General features: G+C 42.3%; 1 protein-coding gene across 7 annotated transcripts in view; it reads left to right on the top strand.

The window, feature by feature from the left end:
• Positions 1-16,538, top strand: part of CD36 (CD36 molecule (CD36 blood group)) — a 74,409-nt gene that overhangs the window by 44,006 nt on the left and 13,865 nt on the right. For all 7 annotated transcript variants that reach the window (XM_042859411.2, XM_065553736.1, XM_024114790.3 and 4 more), the window contains 5 exons: positions 5,701-5,858; positions 7,680-7,824; positions 9,617-9,796; positions 11,269-11,360; positions 13,783-13,829. In XM_042859411.2, coding sequence (XP_042715345.2) covers positions 5,701-5,858; positions 7,680-7,824; positions 9,617-9,796; positions 11,269-11,360; positions 13,783-13,829 — 622 coding nt within the window. The remainder of the gene's footprint in view (positions 1-5,700; positions 5,859-7,679; positions 7,825-9,616; positions 9,797-11,268; positions 11,361-13,782; positions 13,830-16,538) is intronic.

Raw genomic sequence — 16,538 nt, 5'->3', positions numbered from 1 at the left:
TCAGTTCAAAACAGAAAATGTCTCATTTAGAAAATGTCTAAACAAGACTTTTTTGATGTCATTGGACCTTCTTCTCCCTCCATTGTCCCTGCCCTCTCCCCCCACCCCCCGACAGAAAAAGGTTCCATGGAAGTTTTTCTTAGCAGCTCTACAGAACACCTAAAAGCTGTTTTAAGGAGATGCTTAGGCCAACAAATTATCTAATTCCAGCCTTCTAACCAACTCACCTTATGCATCTGCGGTAATGAGCCACCTGCCTCAGTGACTTGGTAGAATCCAATGTTCCTTAACCGTCCAACTCCTGATAACAGGGATATCCCTGATAACATGTTGGTATCTTTTAGGCAAATGCTGCCAGCCTGCTACAGGCTCATAGCAACACAGTACTGAAGTGTTCCACTTTCATCTTGCTGTGCAAGACTCACATTGCCAAGTTTAATTTCCTGCATACTATCAGTGATAATGATTACTGTACTCAGCAGTTTGACTCTCTGCCTATCTATTATCCATCATAAGCCCGATCCTCCTCTCTTTTATATCAGTGGAAGGGATCATGCTTGATTAACAACAGTGTATTTGGAAGGAGAATTGGGCCCTGCTTCCCTGTCCATATCAGTGATACTAACTAAACTCCTGGCTTTGAGCCACACACAGCCCTATACATAATAAGTAGTAATACGGGGCCTAATCCTGCAGTGCGTAGTCAGGGCCTAACTGCTAAAAAACCTTCGTGGACTTTGACAGAAGTTTTTTCACATGCAGAGACTGAAAAAGCACTGCACAATTTGGCCTGATAAAGCCTGAATAAGGACTTTAATCTACATAAGACTCATCATTGTCGTCTTCACTTTAAAAGTAGTAAATAATTAAGGCAAACTAGAAAATATAACCCTGAGAATTATTCCTTCCCTGGGAATATATTTAGCTCAGTTTTACAGAATTTGGAATGCACATTTTCCGTTGCACAAGGCAGGTGATATACTCATAAAATGGCCAGGTGTGTGACAAAGCTGAGATAGGCCAATGTTAGCTTTGCTTTGCTTCAACCTGAGGTGCTCACAACGTTGGCAGCTTGAACTGCCCAGAAGTCAGCATCTTTTGGAGGCCTGTTCAGAGACATTGCCAAAGAGCAATTTTCCTTATTTTAGTTTTTTTCATCACCAAACATGTCAATTTGATTATTGTGAGGCTTCAAAATGAAGCCAATCCCCATTACTTTTGATTCTCATCATTCCCTGTATTTTTTCTCTGCTAGCTAACATATGGAAGGTCGGGATAAAAGGGGTAGGTTCAATCCAGGAGCAAGTGAGTGAAGGTCACATTGGTTTTTCACATTTAGGCCATGGAGAGAATTTAATCCTGTGAAAGTACATTACAGAAGCATTAAATCTTGCATTCAACACACTATAATCAATAAATGTGATATTAGAAATGGTCAAAACTTTCCATTGAAACATATTTTGGGGGGGAATAATAGCTTGTTGAATAGATGGAAATATTTGCAGAAAATTTGCTTTTGTCAAAAAAAATTGGGTTTTAGTTTTTAAATAAGAATGTTCAAAGTCTGATTTTTTTTAATGCAAACCCAAAATATTTTCCAATAAAAATGTGGACAAAAACAAAATATATATATATATATATATATATATATATGTATGTATTGAAAGCATTTGCAAGAAAAAATAATCATTTCCCAACCTTCTCTATATGAAATTATATGGGCTCTGAGTTACTACAGAGAATTCTTTCCTGGGTGTCTGGCTGGTAGGTCTTGCCCACATGCTCGGGGTCTAACTGATCACCATATTTGGGGTTGGAAAGGGGTTGGGTCAAATTGGCAGAGACCCTGGTTTTTTTTGGGCGGTGGCGGGGGGTTGCCTTCCTTTGCAGCATGGGGCATAGGTCACTTGAAGGTTTAAACTACTGTAAATGGTGGACTGTCTGTAACTTGAAGTCTTTAAATCATGATTTGAGGATTTCAGTAACTCAGCCAGAGGTTATGGGCCTATTACAGGAGTGGGTGGGTGAGGTTCTGTGGCCTGCAATGTGCAGGAGGTCAGACTAGATGATCATGATGGTCCCTTCTGAATTTATCTCAGTCTGTGGAGTCTCATCCATTTATCATGGATAGCAATCAAGCACTTGGAAAGCATATTGTGGGTTGCACTTGATTTCCCAATATCTTAATTTGAGCTGACAAATATGAGAGAGAGAAGAAACTATTGAGGCTATAGCCAAAGCATGGAGTCCCCGTCTGACATTTCATTGTAAAGGCCAGCCAAGAAAACAAGACAATGGAGCATGTGGTGAGCTGGTCTCTGTGATCTGCTAAGTCCCCAACCGTGCTCTCTAGCCCCAGTTCTGAGAGGGTATGAATGTAAAGGACAAGCCCAGCTTTCATTTAAAAAAAAAAAGTCTCTAGCCCTTTTCTTGCAAAGCTCCTTTGAAAATACAAACTGATGTCCAGTCCTTAGAGATTAATGTTTTCTGCTTTGATAAGTCCCCCTTTCCCTCTAGCCACACAGGGCTGGATTTTCAGACCTACTGAAACCTGTCACCATGTGTTCATGGAGGGAGAACAGACCAGTTAGTGGTTTTGGGATGCAGTGCTTCGGAGGCTCTGACTTCACTGCCAAAAGAGGTGAGGTATTATCATGGGACAACGAATGCATGTTAGCTCTCCTGCTGTAAAATGCTAGTGGAGATTAGGCTTTTCCATAAGGTTAACTAGGCAACGACAACCACAGGTGCACATATAGTGTTGTGTTCACTGAGCTACATCATGGTAAAAACTACAGGTGCTTTATCTCCACTAGGATTTTACAGCAGGAGAGCTAATGTGCATTCATTATCCTGCCTTTTTTGGGGCTAGAACCTCTGCCAGTTATCTCTTAGCTGGAGGTTGCGGCGAAGCCAGTGTGGTCTCCTGGATACAGCCTAATAGCACGAGAAGTAGCTTGGCATTGTGTAGTAAACATGGGGCTGAAAGCAAGGGACTCCTGCATTCCAATCCCACCTCCGATAGTCTCTTTACACAAAAATCAGACTATTTTAATTATACTGTATAATGAGAGTGGTATGACCTTCCTAGTGGATGTAGTTATACTGGTACAGTCACCATTATATTGGCATAACCGTGGCTACACCAGGGGTTGTACTAGTGTAATGATCACAGCCCTCTCTGAAATTGTTATACTAGTACAAAAACTGTGCATAAACCAGGCCTTAATCAAGTCTCTTACCCTTTCTGCAATTGTCTCCCCTTCTGCAAAGTTGGCATGGTACCTACCTCCTGGGAGACGGGGAGGGCCAGTGTGACGATTCAGCACTAAATGTTCCACAAATGAAAAGAACGGCAGGAATATGTGGGGTCAGGACAGAATCCCCACAGGTGAATCACCTCCAGTCCGAGAGGCTGATGAATATAGGCAACAGCTCGATTCTGAGCCGAGGGAGTTGTACAGCACTTACATAAACTCCCTTCTCCTGGTCATATGGGGAACTCGCTGTGAACAGCATAACCAGGATTCCCCACTTCCTCCTCTGCCCAAGAATATGAAGACAGTTATTAACCTTAAGGTGCTCATCCTCCGAGAAACCCTTGGGAACTGGTGTTCTATTGAAATCTCAGGGCCCTCGGGTGCCTGTCCTGCAAATGGCCTCATAATGGAAGGTCGATCTTTCCCCTGGATTAATATACTGCTGTGTCAGCATCCCTGGCCTTCTGGGGCTTGCACAATATTAAAGGCTCCGTTTTCTTTTTTTTCTTTTCTTTCTTTTTTTTTTGCTGACTTAGACTCTCCGTGCAAGAGTACAATCTGAAAAGTTAGATCTGTTGCTGCTGCGTTTCTGTTCTCTCTCACACAAATATCTGTGCCCATAAATTACTGCAGAGATTCAAACAGCAAGCACAGGCTTTTAAACTATCACCAGTGTATTTATGAATCAGAGTATCAGAGTACAAACTGGCTGTATTTACACAAAGAAGTTATTTTAAGCAACATCTTTATGTAGCGCTCTCTAAGGCAACTTCTAAACGAAGTGGTTCCTAATTGCTGCCATTCTTTCTTTACGCAGTTCTGGTTTGTGCTGGGCAAGCTCAAAATGGCAAAATTGTGATGCAAAGAAAATCTGGAGAATTTTAACCCAAAAGCCCCTTCTTTCTTTTACAACACTCTGAACTGATGCCAGCATTTTAGTTTTTACTGCTACTGTGGGTGCTGCAAATTAACTAATTAATATTGCACAGGACTGGTACTCAGCAGAGCTGTGTCCAATTTTTTTGCAACTAGTTTATTCATCAAAAAATGCAGTTTTTGGTTGGCAAAAATAAAAGGAGAGGGAACAAAAATTGAAAAAGTTAAAACATTTCATTTTGGTATTTTCAAAATAAAATGTTTTGCCTTCTCATTTCTAAACAATGTTTCCTTTTGAAATTTAGCTAGACTTAATTTAAAAAAAGAAAAAGTTAAAAATTACCCCAAACCAAAATGTTTCATTTCAGGCAAATTAAATATTCCATTCAAACTGAATTTTTTCCCCACTTTTTGTTTCAGCAAGAAAAACCAAGGAAAAAAATCCATTTTGGGTTGACCCAAATTAATTTTTTTGTTAGTTATTTTTTGGTTCAGTGGCCAAACTGAAAATTCAGTCAGCTCTTTGCTAAGTAGTTTTGCCTTTGCTATATGGAAAATAATTTACTGAATATCTAAAGCTTGATTCCTCCATTGAACAATAGGCACAGGTCAAGATTTTCTTAAACAACATGCTAAGGATAGTTTAGTTTTATTTTAAACTTTCTTGTCTAGAATACTCAAAGGATGTGGTACTGGAACCTAAGCCAACTCCCATTAAAGTCAATGGTAAGGTTCCCAGTGACTTCACTGGAAGTTCTATCAGGTTCTTGATGACTTACAGCTGTGACCAGATTGTATCCTCATGTACGTCTGACTCCATAGTCTAGCCAGACCACTGTTTTTAAAGCTTCATCAGAAATGATTGCCACAAGCCTCATATGAATGATAAAATCGCTTTTGCCACCCGTTTGCAGACACTTTACTATCACATGTTGCTAGATTTGTTTTTTTTCCCCCCATCTGGTTAACAAAAGGCTAAACTGCCTATTTTAGGCTATGTCTACACTGCAGTTAAACTCCCATGGCTGAACCTGTGTCAGCTGACTCATGCTTGCAGGGCTTGGGCTAAGGGGCTGTTTATTTGCAGAGTAGACATTCAAGTACAGACTGGAGCCAGGGCTCTGGGACCCCATGAGGGGGGAGGGTCCCAGAGCTTGTGCTCCAGTCCAAGCCCCCACATCTACATTGCAATTAAAAAGCCTCTTAGCCTGAGCCCCTTAGCCCAAGTCAGCGGACATGGGCCAGCCGTTGGTGTTTAATTGCAGTGTAGACATACCCTTAGGTACCCATCACTATTGTATTTGAGTGCCTCACAATCTTGTTTTACTTCACAATGCCTCTGTGACTTAGTAATATTCTCCCCATTTTACAGCTGGGGACCAGAAACACAGAGAGTGGTAAGTGACTTACCCAAGGTCATAAGGAAATCTGAAGCAGAGTAGGAAAGGTGGGGTTCAATACCCGTGTCCTAGGCTACTGCCCTAACATCATTCCTCTCTATCCTGGAGTGCTCAGAGCAACAATTTTGCTGTGGTTAATTTCAGTTTTGCTATTGTGCTTGCAGGAAGATGTCATCGAAAATGGTACAATAGCTTATGAAAACTGGGTTGTGCCAGGGAGTCCTGTTTACAGGCAGTTTTGGTTCTACGATGTGCAAAATCCACAGGAAGTGATGAATGGATCACGGCCAATACTCAAACAAATTGGACCTTACACATACAGGTAGGCAAACGCTTTCAAAATATGTTATATGTCGTATTAGGAGTATTGTAAAAGTTACTGAAAGCTCTTCTGAATGATATACTGTCCATGAGAAAGAGCTACAGACATAACAGGTATGCCTTAAAATCTCCATAGCCCCACTGCACATATAACACCGACATACCCTGGTCTTCAGCAGGCGAGAGTCACACACACACACAATCACATTGCATTCATGTGCACAAATTGGGTAAAGGCACATATGAATAAGAAGTGAAATGCAAATTAATATGATTTTCATGTGGGAAAGCTTGCTTGATGCCCTGATCTAGCCTGGCGATTAGGTATGTTGGATCAAGGCTTGAAAGCATTTGGGCATTTATAGGCATAATAGGGGCATCCACATTTTGTCAATGTACCTGTTGTAGTATTATCAACCCCAAGCACATCCAGAATATGGACCACTAAAATCATGAGATTGGCTTAAAAATCATAAGAAATTAAAATATATATATATTTTTATTTGTCTCCTGTGAATCTTTAAGGTCCCATTTCCATGCTTTTCTCTGCAACCATCAGGGCTAGAAACTTTCCTTAAAAAAAAAAGCCCACTGGGATTCTCACATCTTCATAGCATCAATTATGCCGAGACTCACAATAAAATTGAGAAAGTTGGCAATGCTGTTGCATCTGTAGCTAAAATGTTGGTCCTGAAGGTTCACAAGTACTGTTAACGTAGTCTGCAAAACTCAAACCACCAAAACATTCCTTTCCCCAAGTTTGTTTACCAAGGCCCAGATTCAGCAGCTCATCCCTATTCAGCAAAGCATGTAAGTACATAATTAACTTAAGTAGGGTGACCAGATGTCCCGATTTTATAGGGACAGTCCCGATTTTGGGGGCTTTTTCTTATATAGGCGCCTATTCCCCCCCACCCCCTGTCCTGATTTTTCACACTTGCCCTCTGGTCACGCTAACCTTTAGTCACGTCATTATGTCCAATTCACTACAGGCGACAGGCCTCTTCCACCTCAGTGTCTTCTGGGGACACAATCTCTCACTTTCCAACATAATGGCCTAGGAAAACAAATCATAATAGCTTCTACTGACCTCCCTGAACACATGAGAGAGGCTCATCCAATCAGAGAACCTGAACAATGTATGATATGATGAACTCCAACTAATTCAGATCAAAACTTGAAGAGCTACGTAATAATATTTGTTGCCATCCAGATAGTCCCTCCACACACACACACATACACACTATCTAATCATGCATTGAAGAAATTACTGAAGAGGCAAAAATATTTCACAGGAAACATAGTATTTTCACAGATACTCCTGGAATTCTAAGTCTGTATATACAATGCAACTGGGGTGTCTGAGTGCAGCACATGGAGGTATACCCGAGCTAGCTTAAATCTAGCTAGCACAGCTACCAATAGCAGTGAAGCTGGTACAGCATCAGCTTCAGTGAGAGCTGTACAAGCCTACCTGGGACCATGGGTGCTTACTCAGGCTGCTAGTCCACAACGAAGCCTGTGCTGCCATGTCTTCTCTACTTTTGGTACCCGAGCTACCAAGATTAAAGACAGCATTGGTATATCCTCACATGCTGCCATCACACCTCTGACTTTGGTGCAGATGTTCCCCAAAAGGGACATATTTACAATCTTTCCCCTCTCACGGTTAGAGCTGGTTGGAAAATGGTGCAAATTTTTCTTGAGAAAGTTTTGAAATTCCTCAGGAAAACTTTTCAGCAGTGTTTCAAACAAGAGAAACCAGCTCTAGTCATGCCCCAGTGAGCCATATGTTAAACTATGGTTTTTTTTGTATTTTAAGGATGCGATATTTACCCAAAGAAAATATCACTCAACATCCTGACTACACCGTGTCCTATATGCTGCCAAATGTTGCTCGCTTCGAGCCTGATATGTCAGTTGGGTCCGAAAATGACACCTTTACCTGCATCAATCTCGCTGTTGTTGTAAGTAAAGAAAGGAAACAATAATATCCCAGCCTTGGTATTGAAGGATTAAGGGCAAGAGGAGAGAAGTTATAGCTAATAACAAAACTGCAGGGTGGGCTCCATTGACCTAAAACACAGGGGGCTCGATTCTTTGCACCACTCTGGCAGTGTCAAAGCAGTTTGAAAGTGGGAATATATTACATGTAATTTAAGGCTCCTTTATACTCCTTACACTGTGCTCTTAGTGTAAATGCAAATCAGGCCCAGGGACCAATTAGTGTCGACAAAACACAAAGCCAGCAGCAAAACCTTTCACGTGGGATTTATCTACATAGGACAAGAGGAGTTTATTGTTCAGTTTTAATGTGAAATTAAACTGATTATCTTGGAGACTGGAATTCCCTCTCTATCCAAGATAGTGTGCAAGCAGTGCATTGTGGGTTTTACACACTGTTCTGGCAGTCTCCTCAACCCTGCTCTGAAGGCAGAGGCTGGAACAAATCCCATGCTCTTTCTATACCTGGCCTCCCTACTACAATGGCTAATAATGGTGCCAATTAGTGCCAATGGGATACTGTCCCCTGAGCTATTCAGTCCTGTTGAGATCACAGTCCGTTTAAGAAAAAGCACATTGTCCAAGAAGCCTGGGACCTGATCGGTAGAGTGGTACTAGACTTGTTTTTGTCTGCCTGAATTATTTGTGTATTTCCATATCATTAGAACAATTGGCTTTGACTGAAGCTATAAAATGCATATTTGTATTGGCACTTGGCTTTGTTGCTGAATTATCTTGAGTTAAGACAAATACTTTGCATTATTATCTTGTATCTCCAGATTTTAAGCAGAACTGCTTTAAAACTGATGCTATGAAACGGCCCCTTATTAAAACAACTACCATTTATTAATTATTATTATTATTATTACAAACACTAGTATGCTTGATGCTGTGCAATACAGAGAGGAAGAATCTGGAGTTGAATGATAGTCCTGTAGTTAAGGCACTGAACTGGGACTCTCAAGGTGTGGGTTTAATTTCCAACTTTTCCACAGACTGTCTATGTGATCTGTGCTTGATTTCTCTGTGCTTCAGTTCCCCATCTGTACAATGAGAATAACAACACTCTGTTTTCCCCACCCTTTGTCTATCTTGTCTATGCAAACTATGAGGGACTCTCTCGCTATGTCTTTATACAGCACTTAAAAAAAGAGGCCTTCATACTGTTTGGCACCTTGAGGAGCTACTTTAATTATAATGCTAGTAACAGCATGATTACATTTTGCATTTGAAAATGTTTGAATTTCAATGTTTATTGACCAAAAGGAGACAATTTTTGGGTGTGTGTGACAAATTTGTGTTTTTTTTAAACCATCTCTAATTCTAAATTAAATAAACGTAGCTCCTTTCAATCGAGAGCATCCAAGTGCTTTAGCAATATTAAGCAAGGCTAATATTTTCGAACCTGTATGCACAATGTTAAGCGCCTAAATTCATATCAAGGCCCTAATTCCACAAAGCACATGCTTATTTGAGAGCTCTGCCCAGTCCCGGACGCTCTGTGCACCCGTCCCACCTGCTTTCTTGCAGTGACCCTAACAGCTTGCTCTTATGCCTCACGTCTTAACTTGCACTCTGGACAGGCTGCACAGAGGGTTAGGGAAGGCCCTTTCTCCCCTTACTCCATTTCACAGCCTTATTAATCCCAGCTAAATCTGTCCCCCAGTACATATATAAATAATAATAATGAATACATCTTCTTTGGCACTGAATGTGCCTGCCAGATCATACTAACTGTTGTTATTATTATTGCAGGCCGCACCTGCCATGTATCAAAACTCTTTTGTACAGATATTGCTAAATACATGGATCAAGTCATCTAAATCGCTCATGCTACAAACCAGAAGTGTGAAAGAAATTCTTTGGGGCTACGAAGACCCATTCTTAAAGAAAGTACTATTTCCTGTGGATCGAACAATTGGTGTTTTCTACCCTGTAAGTAAAATCTGTGAGGAGAAACACCTGTGGTGAACGTTCTGTGGAAAGAGACTTGGACAACTTGACAATGGCAGTTAGGGAGATAGGTAAAGGTAAGTCTGCACTGCCTTTTAAAACCTGCGGCTGTGAATCTCAGAGCCTGGGTCCGTAAAATTTAAGCTTGGGGGACTTGTGCTAGATTGCAAAAATGTGTAGACGCTCGGGCTTGACCTGGAGATCAGGGTCTGACACCCAGGAAGGGGCGTGGGTTTCAGAGCCCAGGCTGCAGCCAGAGTCACAATGTCTACGCTGCTGTTTTCATCATCATAGTGCGATCCCAATTCAGTAGACCTTTCCTCTGAGATGTGCTGCCGGGGGGTTTAAAACTCAGTATAGACATACCTTAATATGTCCCCCTATTCACAGATATCGACATTCTCTCTTGGGAAGCAAAAAGAAAAAAGAAATGGGCATAATCAATGGAAGTGACTGGAGAGCATCAACCCTGTTCCATATAATCCTGATCCTGCAAAAATACCCCCACACCTGAACCCTGCTTCTTTATAGTCCTACTGGAGTCATAGGGACTCTGCAAGTCCATGTGTGTGTGGACTCTGTTTCACGAATGGAGCCGATGATGATGATGGTTTGGAAGTGGGGGAAGAGAACTTCTCAGTGGCATTCTTGTACCTGATAAAATCAGCAGAATGTGCTCTCTTCTGTTTTGCTACAGCGTGGCACAGTCATGGGTGGGGCAAAGAGGCAGAGTGGCATAGGTCTAAGCCATCCAAACATTTCAAGGATAAGTGTGTAGGTGGCTGGAGTTGGAGAAAGTGTCCTGTCGCTAGAATCCCTTTGGGAATTACTATGTATTTGTCTGCTCCTCTACTATGAGGCAACAGAGAGAAAGATAGATACCCAGCCAGCATGTACAGCAGACAGCAAAATTTGTACTAGCTGGCTGGGCTGGCACCCACAGATATGGGTAGAGATCCACCTTCCTAGTCGTTCCTCTAGCACTTAGTTGATTGGAATCTTTCCCAGCTGCTGCTTAGATAAGAAGAAATACTTTATACTGTCTCTCCACACTAGTGCACCTATTCACTGGGGGCAGGATCTGACCCTTTAGGCCCTGATTTAGCAAAGCACTTAATTCAGGTGCTTAAACTGAGGCAAGTTAAGTCCCGATGGAACTATTAGTGTATATCAAGTTTAGCACATGCTTAAGTGTTTTCCTGAATCAGGTGCTTAGTTTCTGTTTGCTCTTAGCATTAACAAATAGGTGATTCCAATCATCAAAATCTCCATCCCAACTGTAACTCCAAAATATATGAGAACAAAAACCCACACCTGATGTTTGCACAGTGAAGAAGAGCATAAAGTTCATAGAAGATAAGAACATAAAGGACAATTATTCATATATGACCTTGCTAAAAGTCCTGGGAGCAGTAAAACTAAACTGTTGTTCCCTGTTCTTGTGTCTTTTGCAGTATAATGGCACATCTGACGGACTGTACAGAGTCTTTAATGGGAAAGATGACATAAGCAAAACTGCAATAATTCAATCCTATAAAAACAAAAGGTACCATAAGTATTGCTGATAAGAGAAATGTGCATATTTTCTATGCGTGACTCTATACAAGACATTATGGCCTGATTCAGAGCCCGTTGTAGTCAATTGAAAGACTCATTTACTTCAACGAATGCTGGATCAGGTCTAGGATCAGCAAAACCATAGTCTCTCTTTTAGCCCACTGTGGGTCCATTATGGCCTTGAATTTCAGGGAGTTATGGATAGTGTAATCTAATGAGTTGCTGCTGTTTTCCCTTGCAAGTGTTTGGATCCCTTTAATCCCCTTCCCTATGCCACTGGTTTCAGAGGATATGATTGAATACAGTTTGGCCAGATAAAAATACCAAAAGAAATTGCCACTGCTTTCTATTCTTGCACCTTTTTCAATGCATTGAATGAGTGACTACTTTATTGTGGAGCCATTAAAGTTAGAAAGTCATAGCAACACCCAGGGCGGGTCCAGGCACCAGCATTCCAAGCAGGTGCTTGGGGTGGCAATCTGCAAGGGGCGGCTGTCTGTGTGTTTTTGACGCCATAGCAGCGCGCCGAATTGCCGCCGCAGACGGCGTGTGCCGTTAGGGCGGCACGCGCGTTGCCACGGGGGCGCAATTCGGTGGCAGCTTCTATGTTTAGCTGCCCACGGCGGCAATTCGGTGGCTTCTGTCTTCCGGCTGAAGACAGAAGCTGCTGCCGGATTGCCGCCGCCGCTGCTGAAACGCGCATGCCGCCTTAACGGCACACGGACTGCCCCCGCTGTCCGCGGCGGCAATTCGGCGTGCTGCTTGGGGCGGCAAAAACAGTAGAGCCGGCCCTGGCAACAGCAGACCAGACAGTGATAACCATCCATTACAATATAAAACAAACCTGGTAAAGGAAATTTGGGGTGGGGGCAGATTAATCTGCTGATCCTTGTGAATTGCCTGGTCTGGAAAAGTCAATTGTAACTACACCTCTACCTCGATATAACGCTGTCCTCGGGAGCCAAAAAATCTTACCATGTTATAGGTGAAACCGCGTTATATCGAACTTGCTTTGATCCACCAGAGTGCGCAGCCCTGCCCTCCCGGAGCACTGTTTTACCGCTTTATATCCAAATTCATGTTATATCGGGTTGCATTACATTGTGAATTCTGCAGGGCCGCCCGGGGGTGGGGGGGCAAGTGGGGCAATTTGCCCCAGGTCCCGGGGCCCGCAGGGGCCCCCACGAGAGTTTTTCGGGGGGCCCGGAGCGGGGTCCTTCACTCGCTCCGGGGGCCCCGGAAAACTCTTGCGGGGCCTGGGCACCCGGAGCTTCTTCCGCTCCAGGTCTTCGGCGGCAATTCGGCAGCGCGGGGTCCTTCCGCTCCGGGGCCCGCGGCTGAAGTGCTGGGTCTTCGGTGGCAATTCAGCAGCGGGGGCCGAAGACCCCAGGCCCCCTGAATCCTCTGGGCGGCCCTGGAATTCTGTCCACTTCCATACATCTAAATACTGCTCTAATGCACTGTCACAGGAGACATTTCTGAGAAGGTACAGGGATTTTGTATCTAACAGCAATCTTTATTATCCCTTTATCCTCAAAACAATATGATCTGTCAGGCCTTCTCACAGGGAGTTACAAGAAGAACAACCAGTGGAAGGATTGTTCAAGTTGTGTGGAAATTCAGAGATTTTCCATTCCATTTGTTTTCATAGATATTGTTTATATTTTTCATCTAGAAACTTTGTTTTTGGTAGTGAATACTTATGAAGCACATGTTTAAGTCCATATATTCCATCTCACCTGATCTCTGTTTAAGACAAGTCTCTATATGCTATCAAATACCCCGCCAGTGTTAGGAAACAGAGGGATTCAAATGTAAATGTAAATAAAATAAGCAAGTAAATAAAAATACTGTTGAAACTTTTGGACCTACACTTGAAAGACTTCCATTTCATTAAATTGGAATTCTTATTTCCGTAAGTGGCCATTGGGCCTTTTATGCTTTTCTTTTTAACCAGGAAATCTCAGATTTCTTCATTATGTTTCCCTATTTGCAAAGATCAAAAAGCTGAGATTACATTTATTTCAGATGAAAGGAAACAGCATGCAAAGAAAGAACAAATTCAGAGCCCGCTTCTCCTTGCACTTACATCATGAATAGTTACAGCAAAGTCAGTGGGGCTATAATGGTGTAACTGAGGCGTTTCAGGCCCAAAACCTTGATGAGAAGAGCAAGTGAAGTGATTCACTCTGAAACATTCTGCATCTGAACTAAAAACCAAAACCTGCATCAAGGAGGGGACTTCTCTATATTGAAAGCATCCCCATTAAGTTACATAGGCCCTGCTTCAGGAGTGAGTGATTGCAACTACATAGCAGGGCCTATGTAGCTAATTGGGTAATGAAATAGATTACATTAAACAATACATGGCATGTGGCATGACCAGGAACTGTTTTTGTTTTTCGTTAAAGCACTCTTTCCATGTGGGCTGGCCAGTGTGACATGGTCAATGGAACAGGTGAGCCTCTCTCTCTCTCTCTCTCTTTCTCTCTCTCTCTGTTCATAAGAGAATTCCCATCTTAGTGAAAGCACCATGGGCCGCAGAAAAGATTCCAGCAGTCTTTTCCCTTTTAATTGCGTGCACAGTGTAATGCAGATCAGATTTCTTTTTGTGTAATATCTGAATACAATCCGGGTCCCAAAATGCTACAAAGAGTTAAGTAATGCACTCACGGAAAAACTATACTAGAGAAAGTATTATACTGCAGATGCTGCAATCTGGTGGCCTGGGCTTGTGGAAGCCATAGAGAAGGCTGTTGCAATAGTAAAGGTGTTATAGACATGGACAGTAGTGGCAAATGGGGGTCTGAGCAAAGAGTGGTGACAGACGATACAGCGTTACATTGGAGGATATGTCTAATGTTTCTCTCTTTGAAGCACTTAGATGAAGGAAGTTCAGATGAAGCCACAAATTAATTTGGTCAAAACAAGTAGCAAGGGTGGACATGGAGGTGTCAAAATGCATGTACAGTTGTGTTACCATTGTCATTGTAAAAGCAATAGCTAAGATTAAAGATAGACCAAGATGACCAAAAGGGAGAAGATAGATAGGAAGGAGCAGAGGGCCAAGAAATTAATCCCATGGGACTACACGCTCGCAATAATACAAAGGGACACAACAAACTTTGAACAGTTTATCTTGCATGTTGTGTGTACCTGAAGTCTCTTCCCAATAGTCTTAAGCCAGAGAGTGTGAAAACAAGCAAGTTTATTTGTACTGTACAGTGCTAGCTACTATAGAGCATTCTTTTTACAGTAAAGCACACATGTGATTCAGGTATGATAACACCTTACTAGTGCTTAAGTTTCTTATGAAGGCTGAGTCAGGAAGGATTGATTTTTTATTGCAGTCTATGCTAGTGATTATTTGTTAAGCAGTATTCTTAGCTTCTGGGACTTTTTTTCATCTCTTTCGTCTTTGACTTGAACCTTTCTCCCATTCTCTGCCTTTATTTTGCTCTTCCTTCCTTGCCATGGTGAAACCAGGCTTGCAGACTGGACACTATATGCATTCTCTGGTAAATGGATTCAGTGGCTCTGGTGAGGTATAAACTGAAGTTAATCAACCCATGCTTGATGAATAAAAAGGATTTTACATATACATTCATAATGGCTGCTCAAGAGAGATTATGACCTTGGAGAATTAAACAGGACCCTAAAATCCTGTCAGCACCTGTGAGAGCTGCTTCTTAGTCAGGTATTGTATCTGAGAGGATATGGATGGAGAATGAAGGAAAGTGTTTTGTAGCCAGAGATGGAGTTGAACCTATTGTGCCTGTTCTAATTCTTTTTCTTTGTCTCTTTTATGGTTGTTAATCCTAGAATGAAATGTAACTGTGGTAACAGGTTTAAAGAGGAAGGCTTGCTTGCATTAAACTGTCAAAGGACTCTATATTTGTCTTTTAAATTCCCAGTGCCCTAGCAAAAGAACAGAAGATTTTTAATAGTAAAATTAGCAGCCTCCAGAGATGACTATTAGTCACTGTGTGATCCCACTCAGTGTTTATTGGATATTCAGTTTGTTGTCACAACAAGCACTAGATTCAGCTAGGCCAACTGCAAATCAGAGTTCTGTATGGCAAGAATTCCTCCTTCTCTTGTGGACTTTCATATCACGGAGTGGAGCTGTTTCCCCTTACTAGATAAAATGAAGTGTTTAGATAACTAAATTAAACACCATAGGCAACATTCGCATCCAAGGATTTGAAAGTGAGTCAGGTTTTGCTGACCCATTTCCTAGGCTGTCAGGATTTAGGAATAGCACACAGACATGTGCTGGAGGACAGGGTCATAATTCAAAATGATCTGGACAAATTGGAGAAATGGTCTGAGGTAAACAGGATGAAGTTTAACAAAGACAAATGCAAAGTGCTCCACTTAGGAAGGAACAATCAGTTGCACTCTCAGCAAGTTTGCAGGTGACACTAAACTAGGAGGCGTGGTAGATACACTAGAGGGTAGGGATCGGATATAGAGGGACCTAGACAAATTAGAGGATTGGGCCAAAAAAAACCTGATGTGGTTCAACAAGGACAAGTGCAGAGTCCTGCACTTAGGATGGAAGAATCCCATGCACTGCTACAGACTAGGGACCGAATGGCTAGGTAGCAGTTCTGCAGAAAAGGACCTAGGGGTCACAGTGGACGAGAAGCTGGATATGAGTCAACAGTGTGCTCTTGTTGCCAAGAAGGCTAACGGCATTTTGGGCTGTATAAGTAGGGGTGTTGCCAGCAGATCGAGGAACATGATCGTTTCCCTTTATTCGACATTGGTGAGGCCTCATCTAGAATACTGTGTCCAGTTTTGGACCCCACACTACAAGAAGGATGTGGAAAAATTGGAAAGAGTCCAGTGGAGGGCAACAAAAATGATTAGGGGTCTGGAGCACATGACTTATGAGGAGAGGCTGAGGGAACTGGGATTGTTTAGTCTCCAGAAGAGAAGAATGAGGGGGGATTTGATAGCAGCCTTCAAGTACCTGAAGGGGGGTTCCAAAGAGGATGGAGCTCAGCTGTTCTCAGTGGTGGCAGATGACAGAACAAGGAGCAATGGTCTCAAGTTGCTTTGGGGGAGGTCCAGGTTGGATATTAGGAAAAACTATTTCACTAGGAGGGTGGTGAAGCACTGGAATGCGTTATCTAGGGAGGTGGTGGAGTCTCCTTCCTTG

The sequence above is a fragment of the Chrysemys picta genome, chromosome 1 (genome assembly GCF_011386835.1).
Source record: "Chrysemys picta bellii isolate R12L10 chromosome 1, ASM1138683v2, whole genome shotgun sequence".
Classification (NCBI taxonomy): Eukaryota; Metazoa; Chordata; order Testudines; family Emydidae; genus Chrysemys; species Chrysemys picta.
This window is presented reverse-complemented; position numbering and strand designations above follow the sequence as displayed.